Below are 23,685 nucleotides of genomic sequence, written 5' to 3' on the forward strand. Positions count from 1 at the left end.
AAATTTAAACTGCTTTGTGTCCAATGGTAAAATAAATTGAGAAGTTTTGGGTTCAGCATCACTAAAGTGCCTATTACACTTAGTCAATGACTTAGTGTAACACTCAGCTTGGATCCTGGATTCCATCTAAAGAAAGCATTCCCACCAAAGGATTGCAAAGTTTTCCAACAGCAGGAAGACCAATTACATGGGTAAGAAAGGATGCCATGAAACTGATGCTGCTACACTAACTGTAACTGAGATTTCTTCTGATTTTTAATCAACCCCAATCTCTTCACAAAGTTTAAAAACATGCCTTGGCAGAGTCGCAGGAGGAACTACCATCAACCACTTGCTCAAATAGGGATATTTATTTAAATGGTGCATGCACTGAAAGGCATTTGGTAAAAAAGTGATAATCCAATGTACTCATTTGACACTCCCTACACTGAAATTAGTTGGAGGTAACTAAACCAATAGACAAAAGCCATCCAACAAATATAATGCTCCAGGATTTTCAGAAGGTATCCGATAAAGTTCCACATGCAAGGCTTGCAAATGAATGGATTTATGACAAAATAACTAACTGGATGTCAAAGAAAGAAAACTTTTCTGGAGATGGAAAGTGATTGTTGGGATTTTCACACAGGTTTGTTCTGGATTCCTTGTTGACAGAACATGGAGAAGTACTTTAATTTATGCAAGCTAATATGCTTGAAACAAGAAATGTGAAGCATACGTGGACAATAAATGAGCAATCACTGACCAGTGACTGAAAGTATCCAATCTGAAGTTAGCAACTGGACTAATTAAGCACTAGGATGTACCTGGAGGGATTATTTCTCTGACAATGCAAAAGTTATGATAGGGTCACATTAAGAATATCATGTATAAACCTTCGAATAGGTCACCTTCAAAAAGAGACACGCACCACAACAGAAAGTTTGATTGAGATTCAATTCTATAAATTCATCAATAAAGTCATTAAGATTAGAAAAGGCCATCAGCCAAAGACTTGCAGGTTGATAGGTAAATTGGCCATTGTAAATTGCCCCTAGTGTAGGTAGGTGGTAGGAGAATGGTGGGGATGTGGTAGAGAATATGGGATTAATGTAGGATTAGTATAAATGGGTGGTTGTTGGTCGGCACAGACTCGGTGGGCCGAAGGGCCTGTTTCAGTGCTGTATCTCTAAATAAATCAAAAATAAAAATAAATAAAAATTAAAAAAAATAAAAGCTCTCACACATTCACATCATTTGTTTTGTTGGTCTCCTCTGACGTACCTTCTCTTCTGAAACAGCCAATTCATGAATCTGGAAAAAAAAACTAACTCTTCAAAGATGATCAGCCGGGCCCCAAGGAGGTCAAAGTCTTCGCTTCTTTCTGCGGATCACGTTTTTCAACAAGGAAGAATTAGACTCATTTAAGGACCACAGGTTTATCAGCCTCAAAGAAAAATGTAACTTCCAACATGGATGTCGCACTGAGCTTGTAACCATAAAATTTAAGTACAAAATTAATAATCCTCAAAAGTAGACAAGAGTCAGAGTCGTACAGCATAGAAACAGGCCCTTCGGCCCCCCGCGTCCATGCCAACCATAATGCCTATCTATACTAATCCCACCTGCCCGCATTAATTCCATATCCCTCTATGCCTTGCTCATTCAAGTACCTGTCCAGATGCCTCTTAAATGTTGCTATTGTTCCTGCCTCCACCACCTCCTCAGGCAGCTCATTCCAGATACCCACTATTCTTTGTGTGAAAAATTTACCTCTTTGATCCCCTTTAAACCTCCTCCCTCTCACCTTAAATCTATGCTCTCTAGTTGTAGATTGTAAATCTATGCCCCCTACCATGGGAAACAGACTCTGGCTATCTACGCCTCTCAATTTTATATACTTCTATCATGTCTCCTCTTGGCCTCCTTCGCTCCAGGGAAAACAGATCCAGCCTGTCCAATCTCTCTTTATAACTCAAGCCCTCCAAACCAGGCAGCATCCTTGTGAATCTTTTCTGCACCCTCTCTAGCTTAATCACATCTTTCCTGTAGTGCGGCGACCAGAACTGCACACAGTACTCCAAATGCGGCCTAACCAACGTTATGTACAAATGTAACAGGACGTCCCAACTCTTGTACTCAATGCCTCGGCCGATGAAGGCAAGCGTGCCATATGCCTTCTTCACCACCCTGTCTACCTGTGTTGCCACTTTCAGGGAACTATGTACTTGCACCCCAAGGTCTCTCTGCTCAACACTCCCCAGGGCCCTGCCATTCACTGTATATGTCCTGCCCTGGTTTAACTTCCCAAAATGCATCACTTCACACTTGTCTGCATTAAATTCCATTTACCACTCCCTTGCCCACTTTCCCAGTTGATTTGAAAGTCACCCAACCCCCACCTCAATTCCCCAGAATATTGAATATGTTGAGCAGCTTCCCAACCAAAGCTGGTAATCTTATGATCAATTCCTTTTCAGTGGAAATCTTCATTATATGCCCAAAATTTGCTGACATGTCTTGTGTATTGCAACATTAATTCTTAGTTAAACTAATAAAATTCACAATTCATGGGATGGGAAATAGAGATCAATTGGGAAATGTTGTGTACAAGGTACATTCTTTTCAAAAGATCAGCTTTTCATAGGAAAAAAAGCAATGGCATGTCAAGGGAACCTTGGGTAGGAAAGGAGAATTCAGGCAAATATCAGCCACAATTGTATTGAATGTTGAAGCAGGCTTGAGGGGCCGAATGGTCTATTCCTGCTCCTGGTTATGTTTTTATGTTAAATACTCCATCTGCTTTGAATTAGGTGGAAACCTGAACAGTGAGCGGTCATTGATTTTTTGTCATTTCTATTATCTGCTCCATTTTAAATGAATTGAATATTTTTCCTGGATAGTTTATAAAATTCACTACTTAAGCCAGTCTTTCAGGCATGGATCCAGTTTATTTTACAGTCAACCACAGTCTACTGTGGCTTGAGTATTTCTCTACATGAACTCTAAATCAAATGCAGTGTGGTCTAAAAACTATACCTTGCAGAGAAGGGGAAACATTTTCTCAAATATAGCTGAAGAACAAGGTTATTCATTTCAAATTAAAGGAGACAAAAATAGATGGAAAATTGAGGCAAACTTTTCAGCAAAAGGTTGATAGACACGCGAAACCAGCAACAGAAAGCTACAGCAGGACTAGACATGATCCAGAGTTACCAGATTTACAAATGTATCAAGGCTATTTTAAGGAAGTTGGATGGGTAAGCAAGATGAACCATTCCTGTTTGAAATGGTTGCTTTTGCCAAAACATTTTAGCGTTTTTCCCATTATAAATCATCATAGGGTAAACAAATGACTGTTGATTATACGGTGCCAATATATTTATTGCACTTTATTTAGAATTAAACTCAGTGTGGTGCAAAGTGCTCCCCCAATGCTCACTGTAGAACACGACTTTCACTATGCCCTGTAAAGAGAATGGATGGGAACTTACTAGTACCTACAAACATCAAATTAGCTGTTTTGTCAGTAAAGGAAAAAAAACTTGCATTTCTATAGTACCTTTCATAACCTCAGGACTTCCCAAAGCATTTCACAGCCAATGATGTGTTTGAGTTTAGTCACTATTGTATTGTAGAGAAATGCAGTAGCCAATTTGCATGCAAAGTCCCACAAACAGCAACGATCAAATAATCAGTTTCAGTGATTTTAGTTGAGGGATAAATATTGGCCTTTGACACCAGGAAAACTCCCATGTTCTTCTTCAAACAGTGCTATTGGATCTTTTACACCCACTCGAGAGAGAAGACGGAGCCTCGCTTTAATGTCTCATTCGAAAGGCGGCATCTCTGACAGTGTGGCACTCCCTCTGTACTGCATTGGTGTATCAACCTGGATTTCTATGCTCAAGTCTCTGGAGTGTGACTTGAACCCATAACCTTCTGACTCAGGGTGAGACCACTACCCACTGAGCCACTGTTGACATGCTGTGTCAAAGTTCTATCTGGGAGAACCCCCAGGTAGTGCTTAATGAACTGTTCTTTGCAAACATCCGGGTCTATATATTCCACTACTTAAACAGCCAGATAACCAGTTTTAACTATCATTAATGCAGATAGGTAGAGATTGGTCAGGTACATTTTCTAAACATACATACTGATAAATCTAAATAAATGATTAACAGAGTTCAAAGAGGTAGGATGAAGTAGGATAATTGGATCATCCTCAATTCTGTCCAGCTCACTTTTTTTTTTGTTTTCTTCTTCAACCACATTAGATGTCTTTTGAAGTGTTAAACCTTTTTTTCTGCCAAACATTGGTCATTGATATGCTTACTGCAATTATCTGGGATTCAAATGGTTTAAATGGAGAATTGCTTAAAAATACACTAACTACTTCAACTGGGTTCAGTTGCTGATGGTTGGAACCTTGCACCTAGAAATTAATCTGGTTGCTTAACAGTTTTGTAAGTATTTTCAATGTGACATTCAGAATCTTTGGCTTCCAACGTACACTAGACAACATTTTTTGTCCATTCAAAACTTATGCAGCAAATATTTATAAATACCAACATTTGTCTAACACCCAGATATGTTGCATGATGAAACACCCTTTAAGTGATCTTGGTAAGTGGCTCTCTGCTAATAAATTATTTAAGAAAAAGCATATTGTTAAGTAACCATGCAAAAAGCTTTAATGTGCAAGAATCAGTTGTGTACATCCTTCCTGCATAGCTCTAACCATTCAGACCAAATCCCAATTAGATGTTAAGTACATGAAAAGTTCTGAAATAGGTTAATCTGAATCCAGCTCAACTTTGCTGGCTGGAACTCAAATTTGATCAAGCCTGTGAAATGGAGGCAATTTAACAGAGAAAGATAAAAACCCAATGTATCCCATAAACTGAGCAGATCCCTTTAATGAGACACGTACGTGACTTAACAGTTGCCCACAGCTTGAATGTGAAGATAGTGCCATGCGTAGTTGGTGTTTCAACACTCTTCAGAACAATGAAAACACAGAAACAAAAAGTTGCACAGTACGGATCACTGAGTGGAATCTAATTCAGAGCAAAAGTCACAAAAGTGTGTACACATTTGGCTTTAAAAAGAAAGTGGAGAACCTACGACCCACTTAAATAGTAGAAGACAACGATACCATTTTGGATTTGGGATGTGTACCACCATTTATTGCAATTCAAAGGTTGGGAGCAGTCAGAACAGTCTGTAGGAATCACTATTCTGAGCAGTGATATCATTAAAAACAGTTCTCGGATTATGACAGCATTTATTAGAAAAACAAAAAACACAAAAGAAACTTCCAGCTTTTTAAAATAAAAAAAAACAGAAATTCAAGTACCTGTAGCAAGGGGCAGTATATTACCAAAAATGCAAATTTTAGTTGGACAACGTAGCTTTTAATTTCCTCCTTTTCTTGCCGCAGTGCTAGAATTTCCAGTTCAACAATACTGGGGTAAAAAGGATACATCAGTACGATCACACTATCATGGTATTATAATTGGCTAAAGACTTTCAAATTACCTTACGCAACAGATTTGACAATCTTAAGTTCAACAAATTTTAACCCTTTCTAGTCCAGAAAGGTCTCAATTGCCCTTTACGCGAGTAAGTACAGCATCATGTGTGTTAAAATAATTAAAGGGGACTGAACTTAAAAGGGGTAACCAAACATCGTGTCAGCCAGGAATCTGAGAGCTTCCACATTTGGTCAAAACACCAATACGGTAAATTTGGACACTAGTGGTGGCTGTCAATTTGAATTGCTGTAGCTTTGACTTGGGAAAGGTTCTGGGTTAGAAAGGGTCGTCATCCATTTTCTCAATAGGTCTCATCATATATATATATTTTTTTAAAAAAGTAACAAAAAATGAACTTCAAAGTTTAGGTCAAATTATCAACAGACTGACGTGCATATTACATGTCTGAACTGGAAAGGGATAGACTATGCCTCACATAATGCTTATAATTGCATTATAATCAGTGGCAGTTTTACCGAAGATGTGACTGTACAACTTACACACAGAGGCGCCCAAGATGTTCTTTTTCTCCATAGCACCTTTCCTGTGTAGTAAAGAGAAAAAAATCCAACAATATCTGACTACGGCAATAAATGTTGGCTCAAAAGATTAAACACAAAAGAATTCTGAAAGGAAAGAAATGATAGAAAGTGAAAAAAATGCACAAGATTCACTTATTAAAATATTTAGTCTGAATTCCTTTATTAAATAATCTAGTCCTCATGTATGTAACACTTGTAGAAAATTTACACATTTAAGTAAAGACATTTTGTTTTTAATATACTAGTTGGGGGATGGGGGAAGAGTCCAGTAGCTAGTTAAAATTTACCTTCTAATAATTGGGTTCTTTACAAAGCAAGACTTGTATATCACAGGGATATAGTCAAAATAAGTATCTGAAATTAAAAAAAATGTTTGCAAATACACAGCAGGTCAGTATCTGTAAAGAGAAGACAGGTTCAAGTCTCAGGGTACTGAAGCAGGGTATACACCTCAAATGTTAAGCTGTCTTCTCTTTACAGATGTCCCTAGACCTACTGTACATTTCCAGCATTTTCTGCTTTTAAATGTTGATTTCCAGTTTTTCTTTCCTTTTAATCAAGTCCCGGTATTTGGTGGGCTTTCAATGTTCAGGCTATTAATATTTTTTTTTTCATAAAATATATAGTGTACTGTCAGCAAATATTAATTGTATACCAGTGAGCCATCAATGTCTACTATTCAATGCAACAATGGTTATTTAATCTAGGGTTCGGGCAGTCAGACTATGCTTGGTGTTAAGTACAGAAATGGGCTCTGGATAAGTGGACTGTTGAATAGTGTTAGGATTATGCCTGTTTGAGACTTACAATGAAAACTACCTCATCTTCCATCCAACGGTTTTGAACACTTCCTCAATTATCCCATTTGCTACCATATTCTTTGTTACTCGAGTACATTGCATAAAAAGAACAGCTATAGACAGTTAACTATCAATACAATTTGAAAAATAATGTAAAACCAATTTGGAAACTAGGAGCATTGTAAAATACTCTAATAAACAAATTAAGTTCAAAACACCTAACAGGTGAATCGGAAGCAACCATATGCATGCAAGTGAACTGAAAGGGAGCGTTTGAAGGGAATATTTGCAGGAATACAGGGGTTAATTGTGCATAGAATTGTAGGTCACAAGAGCTAGATCTTTATAATCTGCATAGAGCGATCATAAAATTCTCATTTCCTTTGACACTATTTTGTACTGTGACTTCCATTTACTGCTGTTTCTGTAATGATTTTGCACAATATTTATGGATTTTACTGCAAAAAATTAGACAGTTACAATTTCAACATTGTTGATGCTTAATGCAGCAGCCATCATTCTCATAATCTTAACAGTTATAGCAACAACTTGCAATTGGTTTACACCAGCACAACACTGGTCACAGCATAACCGAGCAACATGGGATATGCAGTTTCAGTATTGGAATAGGTAATTCAAACTCCAAATACTCAAACCTGATAACTGGATTTCCTTTTCCTGTTACACAATCATTGCTACACTTAAGGGAAATGGTGACTAGCCCCGTTTTGCTACTGTAACTGGATTCGTGCAAAATTGCAGATGTCAGTATAGCAGTTTACAAAAACATCAAGATATTCCACTGATACTGGGTGATTTCTAAACTATGAGAAGCACAAATGGCAGCAGATCCTTAAGTCAATGCATTTTTGTGAAATTGAGAGCGACTCATTTATCTGGAAATCACTGAAATTTAGGATTTTTCTTGCATACTTTAAGCTGCAAAGGTGATTTTCCATAATGCAAAGTAATTTCACATTACATTAACTTGCTGCAATTCAGTACTGTTGAAATAACAAGCTTTGCAGCAAATTACACCACAGGTAAATGTGCTAAAAATTTACTCAGAAAATGTAGTCAACTAGGAATTAAAAGTTTAAATTAATGTAACAGGAGCGACTACAACAGGGTAGATAGAAAAAGGGTTTGGATTTTTAGTTTCTATTCACTTGTCAGGTACTCACCGAGTGGCACCAACTATATACTATTTAAAACATTTCAGTATAAGGCTGAAGGAACTCCTGATAACCAAGAGTGCCCTCTAGTGTGTTGTAGCAATAAAATATCCTCTGGGAGAGGAAGGCAATCCAACAGCTGCTGGACTGAAGTCGTTTCTTGGAGGAAATGTCTCTTTAAAAAAAAACACTTATTGCAATCAAAATATTCCAATAATGTAGATCATACTATGGAAAAAACGATGGCCATAAAACATGGTTTGGCAGAAATGAAGGAAATTCATAACCTCTTGCTAGCTATAGAGTTTTCATGAAAGTCTATGCACAGGTGTAAATACTGGGGGTTAGGAGGAGGAGAAAGGATAAGCTAGAAATAAAATATAAATTAAATAGTAAATAGAATTCAACAGTCTCACCTTTAATCTTGTGAGCCAACAGATTATGCCTCATAATTAAAACATCAATTTTTAGGGTAAGGGCCTGTGCATTACTTTGGTTTTGAGAAAAATTTAGTGCAGCAAACAAAACAGTCCCTTTAGCAGCGACTGGTCGCAAGATACAGTAATAACTTCAACCTAAAATACAGACCATCTTCTGTTAATACAGTCATTTAAAAAACATCGTTTGCTCAGACCCTTTTTATTTCAAAATTGCCGCAAGGCTTTGAGTGCACCAGCCTTAAACTCGGATTGGTCACGTGCAGCTGTACTGAAAAAGGTATTCTAAATTGTACCCAACACCTCTGAACTTTTTTCCTTTTAATTGTTTTTGTTCTTTAAGTTAGATTTATTTACAGAGACATTACATTTTTCTAATGTGTTCAGTTCACCCTTTTTAATATCAGTGCAGCAGACGTAGCCTACAAAGCCTCGCTGTCGAGCAGATTTGCTTTTGGATGTTAATCTGGTGGTCTACGTTCAGAACTACAAACTTTTCTCACTGTAACCCTCTTAAGTAACACTTCACTGTGAAGAACGATTTGCGTGTTGCTTCTCTTTCATCCAGGCATGGATCTTTTCCTTCAGTTCGGGCACTGTAATATATAACGTAGAACAATGCAGAGAATAGAACAGAACTAATTTAGAAATCTCCTTCCTTCATTGCATCTAATATCTTACATTTTCAAGTAAAAAAAAAAGGCAGTCACAAATATCTAACACAATATTATGCATTTCTCACTATGTCTTATCCAGTGTATTTGCCTAATTTGAAGTGTCAGATTCTTGGTCTATTATCAACTTTCAATCATCGTCTTCCCTTTGCAAAAACAAAAATTCAAGATATAAAATAAATACTCTGGCAAAGTTAATCTGAGCCAACTAGTACTAGTTTTTTTCCATTCTTGTGATGTGGGTGTCACTGGTAAGGCCATTTGTTGCCCATCTTTCGTTGCCCTTGAGAAGGTGGCAGCGTGCCATCATCTTGAACGATTGGAGTCCATGAGATAAAGGAATTCCCGTAATGCCGTTAAGGTAGGATATTCCAGGATTTTTGATGCAGCAATGAATTAAGTCAGGACGGCATGTGACTTGGAGGGGAATTTAGGAGTGATGGGTGTTCCCATGCACCGACTATCCATGTCCTTTTAGGTGGCAGATGGTGCATGTTTGGGAGGTACTGCTGCTGAAGTCTCGGCAACTCATGTAGAGCATCCTGAAGCTAGGACACACTGCACCCACAGCACGCCAGTGGTGCAGGCAGAGAATGTTTAAGCTACTGGATGGAGTACCAATCAAGCAGACTGATCTGTCCTGGACTGTGTCGAGCGTCAAGTGTTGTTGCAGATGCTCCCATCCAGGTAAGTGAAGAGCACTCCAACACACTCCTGACTTGTGCCTGTACATAGTGCAGAAACTTTGCAGAGTCAGCCACTCGCCACAGAATACACAACCTCCAACCTGGTCTAGCAACCACAGAATGTGTGTGGCTGGTCCAGTTGAGTTGGTGATGATTGAGGAGTGCTACTGAATCTCATGGGGAGGTGGTTAAGCTCTCTCTCGGTGGAATTTTACTGGAAAGAGATACTGATTTTTCTTTCATCCCCAATTTCTGCCACATAACTAAGATCAGGAAATTGGTACAGTGACTCTGTGTAAGCTCTTGGCCTGACACTATTTTTGCAGTGTTTCAGAGAGCAAAAGTGTTGTACTCTCTTCAATTATCTTTAAAAAATGTTAAAGGCAGTGACTTATGCTGGAGTACCATTTCATGGTGACAGCAGCCCTTTGGTATGTCTCCCAAATGGCCGATCTTCATAACGAGAATGGCAGGGTAGTCAACCACACGGAGCATCACAGAGTCTATTCTTGTCCTCACCCAATGTCCAAATACTCACATTTTCCAATAAGGGCTATTGATTGGTGTTCAAACAATGAACTCTGGCTGATTTTACCCTTTTGTAGCATGTAGTCAATTGTACTAGTCACTGCTACTGATATCAGACTGGACTGAGCCTAGAACTTACCTGGCCTGTAGAGCTCAGCATATTAGGTGGTGCATTTACCTCGTCTGCCACTGGAGGAAGCTATTAATTTGTGCAATAAAACTTTACGTAGGTTTAAAGTAACATTCTTTACCTGGCTCCAGCATGTTCTCCGTCAGGTGTTGGCGGTTAAATGGGTCTGTTGGTGAATTCAATAAATGTCTTAAAATAACAGAGCGATCCATTATGGTCCCAGAGGGCAGCTTCACAGGGTCATTCATCAGAGTGTCCATCAGTGGATCTGCAACAATGAAGCTTCATAATTAAGCAACTCAAATAACTATTGCGACATTGTAACCAAAATTCATTTATCTAATTAGATACTTGGAAATCTGCTGGTACCGTTTCTATTTGGAACAGCTTAAGATGTGCTGCATCACTCTGTGCTGTGGAATCCACCCTACCAAGAATGCAGTTAGATTATTCCACAGTACTGGTAGCAGCAGGAAAGCAACAATGGGGCAAAGTTCCTAAGGCAGTAATCTGAAAACAGCAGGTGGGTATAGTGCTCAGCCTACCCATGGACAGCATACTGCTGACATCTTCTGACAGCATCAGGACTTATGGAACAGGCTGAGAACAAGTTCACCAGGCATGAGTAATGACATAATAATAAAAGCAAAATACTGCGGATGCTGGAAATCTGAAACAAAAACAAGAAATGCTGGATTCACTCAGCAGGTCTGGCAGCATCTGTGGAAAGAGAAGCAGAGTTAACGTTTCGGGTCAGTGACCCGATGAGTAATGACATCTCACTTGTGTTCAGAAATCAGGCCATTAGTGCCAACACTGCAAAGTAAAACAGGCTTAAACAGCCATTTTTATCCCGGCACTCTAGATCAGTTTGGGAGACTGGTATGTGCGAGTCGACTCCCAGGATTTACAGTACTATGTCCAATGCCCTTACCTCAGCAGCAGTATTGCAGACACACAAAAAAAGGCTGCAAAGCACAGAGATTTTCCCAGTTTTTGTACCTTTTAACTGGATCTCCAGCTTTCATGTATTTTAGATCCATTCATTTAACCAAGTGCTGAGGCAGCATTAGAATACTGGCATGAAGGAATTACTGATTGTAATTCAACCCCTTAATTGAAAGAAAAACTTGCATTTATAAAGATTACTTTTAGGGGGTTGAATTACGAGCAGCACTCAGTCATTAACCCAGGAGTGATTCAACATCAACTGCATGTGTCAATTCCACTCCGTAATCCTTTCAAATTAACAGTCAGATGTTATCAGAACCTCTTTGTAAATTTAAAAAAATAAACCAGACAGAACAAAGGAATTCTGATCATAAAAGGATCAACATCCACCCAAACAGGCAGGTGCAACTTTAGTTGATCTGACAATGCAGTCACTGAATACTTCATCGGAGTATCAGTGTAGTTTCTGTGCTCAAGCTCGGGTGTAGGGTGTCTGCAGACCACCTTTTCACCCAGAGATGAGATTGCTACCAACTAAGCCAAGTGGATGTAATAATAACTCTTAAAAATGGATCCCAATGGCAACTCGGGTAACAAAGTTTTAATACTGCAGTATATAACAGATAGCTCTTCATAACATTGCAACATACCATAGAGTTATACAGCACAGAAACAGGCCCTTCAGCCCATTGATGTACCATTTATAATTAGTGCAATTTAGTTTTGTAAACATTGGTTCATAAACTCTAATGTATATTATGAATAAATTTATTTCTATTTCTGTACATGCTGCCCTCAGTGACATCATTCGAAAGCATAGTGTTAATTTTCACATGTACATTGATGACACCCAGTTTTACTTCAGCACCACCTCTCTCGACTACTCCACTGTTGCTAAATTATCAGACTGCTCATCAGACATCCAGTACTGGATAAGCTGATATTTCCTCCAATTAAATATTGACAAGTTGAGTGAGTGGGCTAATGCACAGCAGATGCGGTATAATGTGGATAAATGTGAGGTTATCCACTTTGGTAGCAAAAACAGGAAGGCAGATCATCTGAACAGCTATAAACAGAGAGGGGAATATGCAACGAGACCTGGGTGTTCTCGTACACCAGTCGCTGAAGGTAAGCATGGAGGTGCAATAGGTGGTAAAAAAAGGCATATGGTATGTTGGCCTTCATAGCGAGAGGATTAGAGTACAGAAGCAGGGATGGCTTGCTGCAATTATACAGGGTCTTGGTGAGGCCACACCTGGAATATTGTGTGCAGTTTTGGTCTCCTTATCTGAGGAAGGATGTTCTTGCTCTAGAGGGAGTGCAGCGAAGGTTTACCAGACTGATTCCTGGGATGGCGGAACTGACATATGAGGAGAGATTGAGTCAGTTAGGATTATATTTGCTGGAGTTCAGAAGAGTGAGGGGGGATCTCATAGGAACCTATAACATTCTAACAGGACTTGACAGGATAGATGCAGGAAGGATGTTCCCAATGGTGGGGGAGTCCAGAACCAGGGGTCATAGTCTAAGAATACGGGGTAAACCTTTCAGGACTGAGATGAAGAGAAGTTTCTTCACCCAGAGAGTGGTGAGCCTGTGGAATTCACTACCACAGAAAGCAGTTGAGGCCAAAACATTTGATGTTTTCAAGAAGGAGTTAGATATAGCTCTTGGGTCTAAAGGGATCAAAGGGTATGGGGCAAAAGCAGGAACAGGCTACTGAGTTGGATGATCAGCCATGATCATAATAAATGGTGGCGCAGGCTCGAAGGGCTGAATGGCCTACTCCTGCTCCTATTTTCTATGTTTCTATGTATTCGGAAGAACAAAGCCATTGTTTTCTGTTCCCGCTAACTTCATTCTCTAACTACTGATGCCATCCCTTGCCCTGGTATGTTTAAGATTAAACCAGTCTGTTTGCAATGTTGGTGTCACATTTGACCCAGAGATGTGCTCCCAACCACATATTCGCATCAAGACCCCCTACTTCTGCCTGCGTAACATCACCCGACTTCGCCTCTGCCCCTGCTCATCTGCCGCTGAAACCCTTATTCACACTTTTATTAACTGCAGACTTCACTATTCCAACGCACTCCTAGCAGGTCTCCCACACTCTACCCTCTGTAAACTTGAGGATTTCCAAAACTCTGCTGCCACAATCTTAACTCACATCAAGTCCCACTCCCCTATCACCCCTATGCTCGCTGACCTACATTCACTCCCAGTCAAGCCATGTCTTGATTTTAAAATTCTCATCCTGGTTTTCAAATCCATGACCTCACCCCTCCCTATCTCTGTAACTTCCTCCAGCCCCACAACCCTCCAAGATTTCTGTACTCCTCTAATTCTGGCCTTGAGCATCACTGCCTTTAATTGCTCCACAATTAGTTGCCATGCCGTCAGTTACTAAGGGTCTAAGCTCTGGAATTCCCTCCCTAAACCTCTCCAACTTGCTTTGTTCCATTAAGACACTCCTTAAAACCTAGCTCCCTGACCAAGTCATCTGACCTGATATCCCCTTATGTGGGTCGATGTCATTTCTAGAGACAGGTCAAAGAGTTATTTACTGCACAGAAGGAGGCCATTCAGACCATCTAATCCATGCCAGTGCTTTAAAAGAATCTCTCCTGCCTGCGAGATGATAGATGATCCTTTTTGTATCTGGTAGTTCAATGGAAGAGGAGATGTTTCAAACAAATATTACCTCAGCCTGAATAATTGCTTATTCTTTCCCAGATTATACTATACCAGATTTGGCACAAATACAGAGAGAATTTTACAACATAAAAGTTTTCAGAGTTCCTCATTCTGTAAATTTTCCGTTCCAATTCAGCATCAGAATTTTTCCAAATTCACTCACCTCTGAATTCATCTGGTGCATCCCCATAGTCAATTTCTGCACGGGCATTCTTCGTGACAATTTCTTCCACCTTTTCTGCCAGAAGTCTAAATTTTTCTATAGCTATTGTTGATTTAATTCCTGCTTTTCTCATTTTTGAAATGACCTCATCAAACAGTTCTTTACTGTACGATCGCTGTTCCCAAAGAAAAAATATTAGGATATTCAAGATAAATAAGGGCATAACTTTCAAATTAATTATGTCAATTTTATTCACAAAACACTAACAGTAACAGAACAAAACATGTATTTAGATACAATAATTCCTAAACATGAGTGATTTTATGACAGGGCAAAGTAGTGACCAATGGGATGGCAGAACCTAAGCTTACACTCATTAATTTAAACACAGCACGTTTGTCAGGGTGAGCATAGGCTAGGTAGAAAAAAGCTGAAAGTAATTTCAGGCTGCTCATACACACTTTCTAATTGACATCTGAGCATTAACAGAATACTTGAGGGTTGGGCGCCCAACCATTCTCTACGAAGTAGCTCATGGTGCATACAATAATGGGGCGACTGGGGCTGAAGATGTGAAAGAAAGGGAGGAGGGGGTTTGAAAGGATCATTCCACCTGCGCCCAAAATGCAAAATTCAGATCTAGCGGTTTGGTTAGTCAGCTTACCTCCGGTGTTCCACGGCATCGTCCCCACAACTTAAAACATTGTTTAAAACAGGAAGTCGCTTGCATCTGGCACAATATGTAAACCATTAACAATCTGCATGAACCTCAGTTTCAAAGCTGTTGATTATAGTGTCATTAGTGCCCAATTTATTTTAGGTAGGAGCAGCTGCAGGCCATTGTTTCATTGGAAAGTAAGCCAATGAATCCTATCTTATAGCAAAGGAAAAGGCCATTTGACCTAACCGCTCTTTGAAACAGCTGCCCAATTTAGTCCCACACCCTGGCTTATTCCCCATAACCCTGAAAATTAGCTTTCTTCACGTATATGTTGAATCTTCTTTTGAAAGTTCCTAGGGAATCTGATTCTACCACCCTTTCAAGGTAGTGCATTTCAGATCTAAACAACCCTGTGTGACTGATGTCAGAACTGGAGATGCCTACAGCCAGGAGGTTGCTGGAAGCCAGCAGTTTTTCTCTGAGAAACTTTTTAAACCGGTCGCTGACCTGCCCGGTCCGACTGGAGTTAGCGCTGCAACTGCGGATTCCCTCCCGTCTCAGGTTGAAACTCATCATTTAGAGTGTCTCGTTGGAAACAATTTTCAAGAAGGCGCCACATTTAGAGATTCTCCCAGGCAACTGGGAGATAAATACTGTACCCACAGCGAGAACAACTTGGTTTAGCACGTAAGAAATAACCACAGAATTGAGATAAATCTACACACTGAAAGCTGCAGACATGATGCTACACCAATTGCATTCAATCATCCTTTAGAATTACATAGAACCCACTTCCATGTGACACATGATGCAGCATGAAACCACTCAAAAAGGAGAGTTGCACAGAGAAACATTTCCAACAGGAAATCAGTTCAAACAATTTCATTTGGAAGCTTGCAGACAATGTGTAGCATGTTAGAAGCTGTTCATAAAATGGATATAAAATGGACAAAATTAAAGTATTTAGAAACAATGTACACAAACCTGGTCATCAGCAATGGCTTTTGCAAACCGGGGACAATCTAAATGCAGGTAAATGTCAGTCAGCTGATCCAAAAGCTTCTTCGGTTCAAAACCATATTTTTCTGGGTTTTCTACCTTTAGGTCACGGCATTTAGGTCCACACAGCTGCTGCAGGTTAAAGTTTAACATGGCAGCTAAGCGTGGGCCAAGTTCCTGCAACGAACGAGAGAAATTAAATAGTATGTAACTGAAAGACTGCTCAAAACCCTATCCTTTTTGGACTCTATTGGTGAAGCCTCAAGTTTTTTTTCCCCAACTTTGAGAGATTTTCTGACTATATTCCACTTTCAGCCCGAGATAAAGAGTGTGCTCTGGTGAGTGTAGACAATCTATATAATAAGTAGATAATATTTATCACCTGTACACAAAGTCAAATCCTGGTTACGACAACTGCCTTTCTTCATTCAAACACATATCTCCGTTACCACAATCAGTTAACCTCCATAATTTTATCCTTCAGAAAACAAAGTAAATTCCTTTACAATCTCCAATGTCAATCTTCAGTCAACCAGGAAAGCAGTTACTATGTGATCTTGAGCAGTTTCAAGCCATTTGCTCTACGTCTCTCGCCCCAAATCCAGGTGACCTGGTTTAGCATCTAGCAACTTAGAACTGCCTAAAGTTCTCTCACACTCAAAAATGGAACTTCGAGCATTGGTCAATAGCTTGCCTAAAGCAAAATAAATTTCAATTACAACACGAAGTGAGGTACAATAAACACGTAAAACCTTTATCATATTTGTGGGCAATTAATGACAAGTTAAAGGGGGATAGAATTATTAAAGAATTTACTCACAGGTCTAAGGAAAGGTTTTTGCACTTGTTTGGTGAGGTAATGGAACATGTCCACCGTTTCCGCACCAAGAGCAAGGTATGAGCGGGAGACACGCTCATCCTGTGTCAGCTGCGACTGTCGACTCTGTTGCTGGTCCTTTTAAAATAAAAGGCATTAATAATTTTGAGAGATTTATTGGACTTCGGCTGTGGAATTTCTTTCATTTCAAGTATAGATTCTGTATTTCAAAAGACTCGCGATAAATACCAACATTTTACAATTAAACCTACAGTACCTGCTCACAGTTCTTCACAGGATGAGCTTCCAATCCTTAACAGCTCATTAGGAAGAGTGCGAAAGGGAAACCAAGAAAAAAAAAAGCTGCTATGCCATTATTAGCTGCTGGGGGAAAAAAACCATGCAGGAAAACGATGGAAAGAAAAGAGGAAAAAAAATCAAATAATCTTACAGCCCAAAAACAGGCCACGTAGCCCATCCGATCTACATAGATGCCTTTCTCCAAGAGATAACAATCTTAAAAAGGAGCAAAAAAATCCAGTTTTGTTCTCAAAAGCATTTGAGTTTACAAATATTTATAAATATAGTTCAGGAACACAGATACGTTTAATTAGGAAACAAACCATATGTCTTGTACACACATGCTGAGATATTTTAGAACCCACATCTGGTTCCCTAAAAGTATCCAAAAAAAGTGAAATAAATTATAAATGGGCAACCAGATGTACAAATATAAAATCAAATACAATATTCCCTTATTTTGGAATTTCAAAACACTGCTTTTTGAGCACATAGAATTAGAGACAGCTTTTGTCTCATCTTGCTCTGGTCATCAGTCTTAAACTAATGCCATTACTTCTTCCCAAAAACAAAACACCACACATTAAAGATACACACTTACCCTAGGCAACGAGTCCCAACGTTCTTTATTCTTCATTTCTTCTTGTACCTCATGGATGCGTTTGAGAGAATCCAGGCTTTCATCCAGCAGATAGGTCGTGTCATTTATTAACATATTGATGTAACGGACAAATTGCTTTCCCGAACTGCAATCATAAAATGCATATAGTGTAACTGCAACATTAAAGCAGGCCACAAGTGTTGCAAGCTGGAAAACTAAGTAAATCCAACTTAACCAGATTTTGTGAACACAACCACAAATATTTGGCCATACGCTCTGGCACTTGGTAGCAAAGGCCTGCTACCCAACGGGACCCGACGACGTGTCGGGTTCGGGTTCGGGCACGCTCCATCACAGGTAAGTGGCTCTAATATTAATGTAATTTTTGAACTGGAAAGGTGGTTTTGTTAGTGTTATTTAAGCTTGTGCAGATCAGCAACCAAGTAAAAAACGGAAGGTAAGCTAACTGATGGTCGGGGTCAGGTGCGGGAAAGAAAAATGGAAGGACTCGGGCCGGGTCAGGTTTTTTTTTTTCCAAACCCAAGCAGGCCTTTACTTGGTAGCCACTATGAATCCATGGTTCTTTAGCTCTATTCATCTTCACACTCCTAGCTACCTACTGACCCACCAGCACACACAAAACCAGTTTAGAAAATATATAAATTGGACCGACTTACTTAAACTCTTCCATAAAGGTGCCTTGATGTGCCACGTTCTGCCAAAGACTCTTAAAGATTGTGCTGATGTGATAACGGATAGTGAATTTGTCGTAGAATTCACTTGTTGCTCCAGTATGTTCAACATCTGAGAAATAGATGAACGGTGCACATTTTTGCTGTTTCCAAAATAGTCACTGAAGCTCAGTAGAACACATCAGGCTTAATGTCTTAAACAAATATATTGTTTGCCCCATTAACACCACAACATTAACAGAGCCTTGACAAAGGCTAACAAGATAACAAGAATCCATGGTGTGGGGATAATATATTAGTTAGCCAATCCTCTGTCATGCTAACAGGAAACAGAATCAGGATAAATGGGTCATTTTCATGTTGGCAAACTGTAACTAGTGGAGTGCCACAGGGATCAATGCTGGGGCCTCAACTATTTACAATCTACATTAATGACTTGGATGAAGGGACAGTGTTTGGTAGCCAATTATGCTGATGATACAAAAGGTAAAGGTAGGTAGGAAAACAAATTGTGAGGATGACAGAGTCTGCAAAGGGATATTGATAGGTTAAGCGAGCGGGCAAAAACTTGGCAGATGGCGTATAATGGGGGATAATGTGAGGTTATTCACATTGGTAGGAAGAATAGAAAAGCAAGTTATTTAAATAAATGAAGACACTACAGAATGTTGCAGTACAAAAAGATCTGGGTGTCCTCATACACTAAACACAAAAATGTTAGCATGCAGGTACAGCAAGTAATTAGGAAGGCAAATGGAATGTTGATACTTATTGCAAGGGGGATGGAGTATAAAAGTAAGGAAATCTTGCTACGATTGTGCAGGGCATTGGTGAAATGACACCTCGAGTACTGCATATAATTTTGGTCTCCTTATTTAAGGAGGGATTATATATTTGCATTGGAGGCAGATCAAAGAATGTTCACTGGGTTGATTCTGGAGATGAAGGGGTGGTCTTATGAGGAAAGGTGGAGCAGGTTGGGCCTATACTCATTGGAGTTTCAAAGAATGGGAGGTGATCTGATTGAAATATATAAGACTCTGAGGGGGCTTGACAGGGTAGATGCTAAGAATGGAGAAATCTAGAACAAGGGGGGCATAATTTCAGAATAAGGGGTCACACATTTTAAACAGAGATAAGGAGGAATTTCTTCACTGAGGGTTGTGAATCTTTGGAATTCTCTATCCCAGAGAGTTGTGGAAGCTGGGTCATTGAATATATTCAAGGCTGAGATAGAGAGAGAGATTCTTGAACAATAGAGTCGTCGAGGTTTATGGGGAACAGGCAGGAAACTGGAGTTGAGCTGAGGATCAGATCAGCCAAGATCTTATTGAATGACGGAGCAGGCTCGAGGAGCCATATGGCCGACTCCTGTCCCAATTTCTTATGTTATTATAGGATTGTCATCTCTATTACTGAAATTAAATTGGAAAACAGCATACCTGTGTAAAATTTCATTAATGCAGGCACCAGTTGCTTTGTAGCCAGTGGGTGATTCTCCATTATTTCATAAAACTTCTGTGTTCGAGGCTGAACTGCTGGATTTGTCACAAACATGACTTCTACCAGCTTGGCAATCAGATAAGGATTTCTGATATAATTCTGACTACAGATAAATACAACAAGGAAGGTCACAACGTCCTGAGTACAAGGCTCGTATAAAACCTGAGGGGAATATCTGCAGAAGAATAAATGGTAATAAATTAAATGGAAAAATTATTAATTGTAAAAGCTGGCTCATACAATGTAGCAAAATAGCTGACAATCTGTAATTTAATGGTACTCTACAGAGGCTTGATTTTAAACTTGTTCCAAATACCTATCAAAGTCAATTTTAAACTAACCAATTCATCCTGCAGCACAAAGCAAGCATCTAGAAAGTGCAATACAGAATGGGTCATTTTGACCACTGCTGTTCATAACCACTTGCTGATATACATGGAGACTACAGCAATAAAGCTGCTAGAGCCCAGTGGGTACATGTGTTATGCTGTATGGCAGGCAGCCATACAAGCCAAGGTAGTTCCAAAAAGATCCCTGCTTTGTACTGAATTTGCCTGCTTCTGCCAGGGTGGCAGTGACCACTACAAATTGCCTTGGGTTTTGTGGCTGGACTTGAGAGTAGCAAGAAAGAAGATGGAAGGTGGGTGGTTCAAACCTTGATTACTATATAATGTTCCAACAGAACAGCAAAATAAGTTACATTAGGACTTTACAATGAATTGGTCACACTTAAAATAGAGGTCTGCTCAGGTCAGGAAAAAAAGAACCTGACCCGGTCAGAGTCCCTCCGATTTTGCCCCAAGCCCGAGCATCCCTTTACTTGCCTTCGGAAATCAGAATTTCCACGAAGCTGCAGTGCATGTGCAATGATGTCATAGTGACATCACTCACTCACTGCATAGACTCCGCTTCATCCTGGACTCCCAGCTCAGGTAAGTGTTTTTAATTTCAGTACTTACCAACAGAGCACTTACCCTGTGTGTCCGGCCCAACCTGACCCAACTGGACTTGGACTCGGCCAGACCCTGAAGTTGGGCCCGGCCAGACACGTGTTCAGGTTCCGTCGGGTTCTGGTCAGTTTGCAGGCCTCTAACTTAAAGTACTTATCAGTTCTGACTACTACTCCATAAAAATATATATTTGCAAATATTTTTCTGTGCCATTTACTATACAATTTAGTTAACAAAACAGCAGGTAAAACATTAGGACCATATGAAGCAGTACTGGGGGATGAAATGTTCTTTCCTCATCACTGACTTTTCTTTCATTGGTGTATGTCATTTGAACTAACCCTCAAAAGCACTCATAGCAGCATTTATTATTTGTAGCTGATCTCAAGCAGCACTGCTCATGGGTAGGTGGGGGAGCATGATCACAATGCTTAGCTGTTAAAAATGGAACTGTGTGTAAGCTGCCCTGCCCCTTTAAGATCACTGCTCTAGTACTCCGTGTCAGCAAGTTGCATAAATAGGCAGACCTGGAGGTCAATTGCAACACCATCTCTCCTTGTGGTGGTGGGGGAAAACAGACAATCAAGATTTGAAAAACCAGCAGGAAATGACTGGCTTTCTTACCACCTCTTTTTTTTTTTAAAAAGTACTTTTGACAATGATGTCCATCAGATTCAAGACTTTGACATGTATAGAAAGCATATGAACCTTAGTTTAGTTGAGCACACTGTGAGGCCAATTCTTCTAGAGCAGTAATGGCCCTTTGTACTTTAAGTTGACCAACCTAGTTGGAAAGAGAACCTGTTTTGACGAGAGCTCTGGTGACTGAGTACCCCCTAAGAATTAACCCCATATCATTTCTCCTACTGAATTTGCATTTACTTACTGTACAATAAACAACAAAAATTCAGCAATATCTTCTAAATAGAATTCAGGCAATGCTGCAAACACCTTGGGGATCTCTGGGTTAAGGGGCAGTGTCATGCTGCAACAAGAAAGAAAAATAAACATTCAGCAATCATGTAGTTAGTGAAAAGTACAAGATCAAAATAACTCACGGTTGTCAACACCTATTTGGTTTTTTTTTGTTTATTCATTCATGCGATGTAGGTGTTGCTGCCTAGTCCAGCATTTATTGCCCATCCCGAATTGCCCTGGAGAAGGTGGTGGTGAACTGCCTTCTTGAACCTTTGCAGCCCTTGGGGTGTAGGTACACCCACAATGTTTAGTTTAGTTTAGAGATACAGCACTGAAACAGGCCCTTCGGCCCACCGAGTCTGTGCCGCCCATCAACCACCCATTTATACTAATCCTACACTAATTCCATATCCCTACCATGCTGTTAGGGAGTTCCAGGATTTTGACCCAGCGACAGTGAAGGAACAGTGATATAGTTCCAAGTCAGGATGGTGTGGTTTGGAGGGGAACTTGCAGATGGTGGTGTACTTTAGCTTGGCTTAATTGTCAGAATAAAACAGGTGCCGGCATTTTCAGGGCTTTTAGAAAGGAAAACTCAAACAGTAAAGTTGCTCCATTCTTTGAACTCACAGTTCATAACAGCGCAATTTTAGTGTATGTGAAACAGAAATAGTGGCATAGTGATTTAAAACATGGTCCACACAGATGTGGAACTTGAATTCAAATCCAAAGGCTGCTGGAATGAAAACCGCTTCCCCCAAAACAGTTCCAAATGGAAATCAAGCTGGTGGTCATCTCAACCAATTCTTAGCAGCTATGAATCTACAAGAATTCAACAGCAATTGACAGAAAAACAAGAGCGGCTGGTGTAAGAAAGTCAACAAATTCACACATCGCCAAACTGTTCAGAACTAATAAGATTTAGTGCAAATTGTTGAATTAATAGCATATCTGAAATTTTAAACATTCTTGGAAGGAACTTTGAAATAGTAGAATTAAATAGTTTGCCTACCTGTTAGTGTACTTCAAAACTAATTGGCTTGTGTGACATGCTTTGATATAAAAAGGGTACTATATAAATGCACATTTCTTTACTAGGATGTTTACTACTACAGCAATTAACTTCAGAGCACGAGCAAAGAAGAGGTGGGGGGGGAATTAAAATCAGTGAGGGCTCCTGCTTCAGATTGCAATCCAGAAACCCCTATTAGCACATTAGGCAAGGAAAGAAGCTGGCTCAGGTATCCCTCTCTTGTTCTCTACCCCTTAAACCAAATAGTTGCTACACTTAATGCCCAGACTCATATCATAAGCCTACACCTTCAGGAAATGATGGGATGAAAAAATAATCAGAATATTGGGACCAGGAATTCTTATTGCGCATGCGATCAGGTTTATAAGGTGATCCGTAACACAACTTTCTTCTCTCTGAACACAGCAAGATAACAAACCTATATGCAAGTTATCCGGTAGGAGGGTACACAGGAACAAATTATATCTTCCGTGAATCAAGGTCTAGGAAATCTAACTGCACAGGACCATTTTATACCAAACAGATAGAAAAACTATTACAATTTGTGCAGATTTTCCACACAAGTGGAGCAGAACACTTACTCTGGATAGCGCGGATCAACCAGGCGAAAGATCAGCTGAATTAATGTGCCATAAAACTGGAGGCATCTCCTCAACAGATTCTCATCTAACAAGCCAGCATCAGCACAGGCCTTGCTCCGCACCAATTTCTATATATAAAATATAAAGAATACATCAACATATCTTTTACAAAGACAAAACCACCCTCTACTAACCCAGTAAGTTTAAGATGTCTTTTTTTTTAAAAAAAGGTAACATTTTAGAGTTAGCACATATCTTATACACTATATTTGCAGCAATATAACCTATTGCTACCAAATTGTTATTTACATGGGACTAACAACTAGTT

General features: G+C 39.6%; 1 protein-coding gene across 3 annotated transcripts in view; it reads right to left on the reverse strand.

Moving 5' to 3' along the window:
* Nucleotides 1-4,536: 4,536 nt before the first annotated feature.
* Nucleotides 4,537-23,685, reverse strand: part of ube4b (ubiquitination factor E4B, UFD2 homolog (S. cerevisiae)) — a 77,773-nt gene continuing 58,624 nt past the window's right edge. For 2 of the 3 annotated variants that reach the window (XM_068016952.1, XM_068016951.1), the window contains 10 exons: nucleotides 23,358-23,485; nucleotides 21,712-21,810; nucleotides 19,815-20,050; nucleotides 18,358-18,484; nucleotides 17,681-17,825; nucleotides 16,783-16,917; nucleotides 15,948-16,139; nucleotides 14,303-14,477; nucleotides 10,610-10,756; nucleotides 4,545-9,066 (listed from right to left, as the gene is read on the reverse strand). In XM_068016952.1, the coding sequence (XP_067873053.1) occupies nucleotides 8,996-9,066; nucleotides 10,610-10,756; nucleotides 14,303-14,477; nucleotides 15,948-16,139; nucleotides 16,783-16,917; nucleotides 17,681-17,825; nucleotides 18,358-18,484; nucleotides 19,815-20,050; nucleotides 21,712-21,810; nucleotides 23,358-23,485 (1,455 nt within the window). In that variant the 3' untranslated portion in view covers nucleotides 4,545-8,995. Of the gene's footprint in view, nucleotides 9,067-10,609; nucleotides 10,757-14,302; nucleotides 14,478-15,947; nucleotides 16,140-16,782; nucleotides 16,918-17,680; nucleotides 17,826-18,357; nucleotides 18,485-19,814; nucleotides 20,051-21,711; nucleotides 21,811-23,357; nucleotides 23,486-23,685 lie in introns of all 3 variants that reach the window. The other variant, XM_068016953.1, reaches the window with a different exon arrangement.

The sequence above is a fragment of the Heterodontus francisci genome, chromosome 37 (genome assembly GCF_036365525.1).
Source record: "Heterodontus francisci isolate sHetFra1 chromosome 37, sHetFra1.hap1, whole genome shotgun sequence".
NCBI lineage: Eukaryota > Metazoa > Chordata > Chondrichthyes > Heterodontiformes > Heterodontidae > Heterodontus > Heterodontus francisci.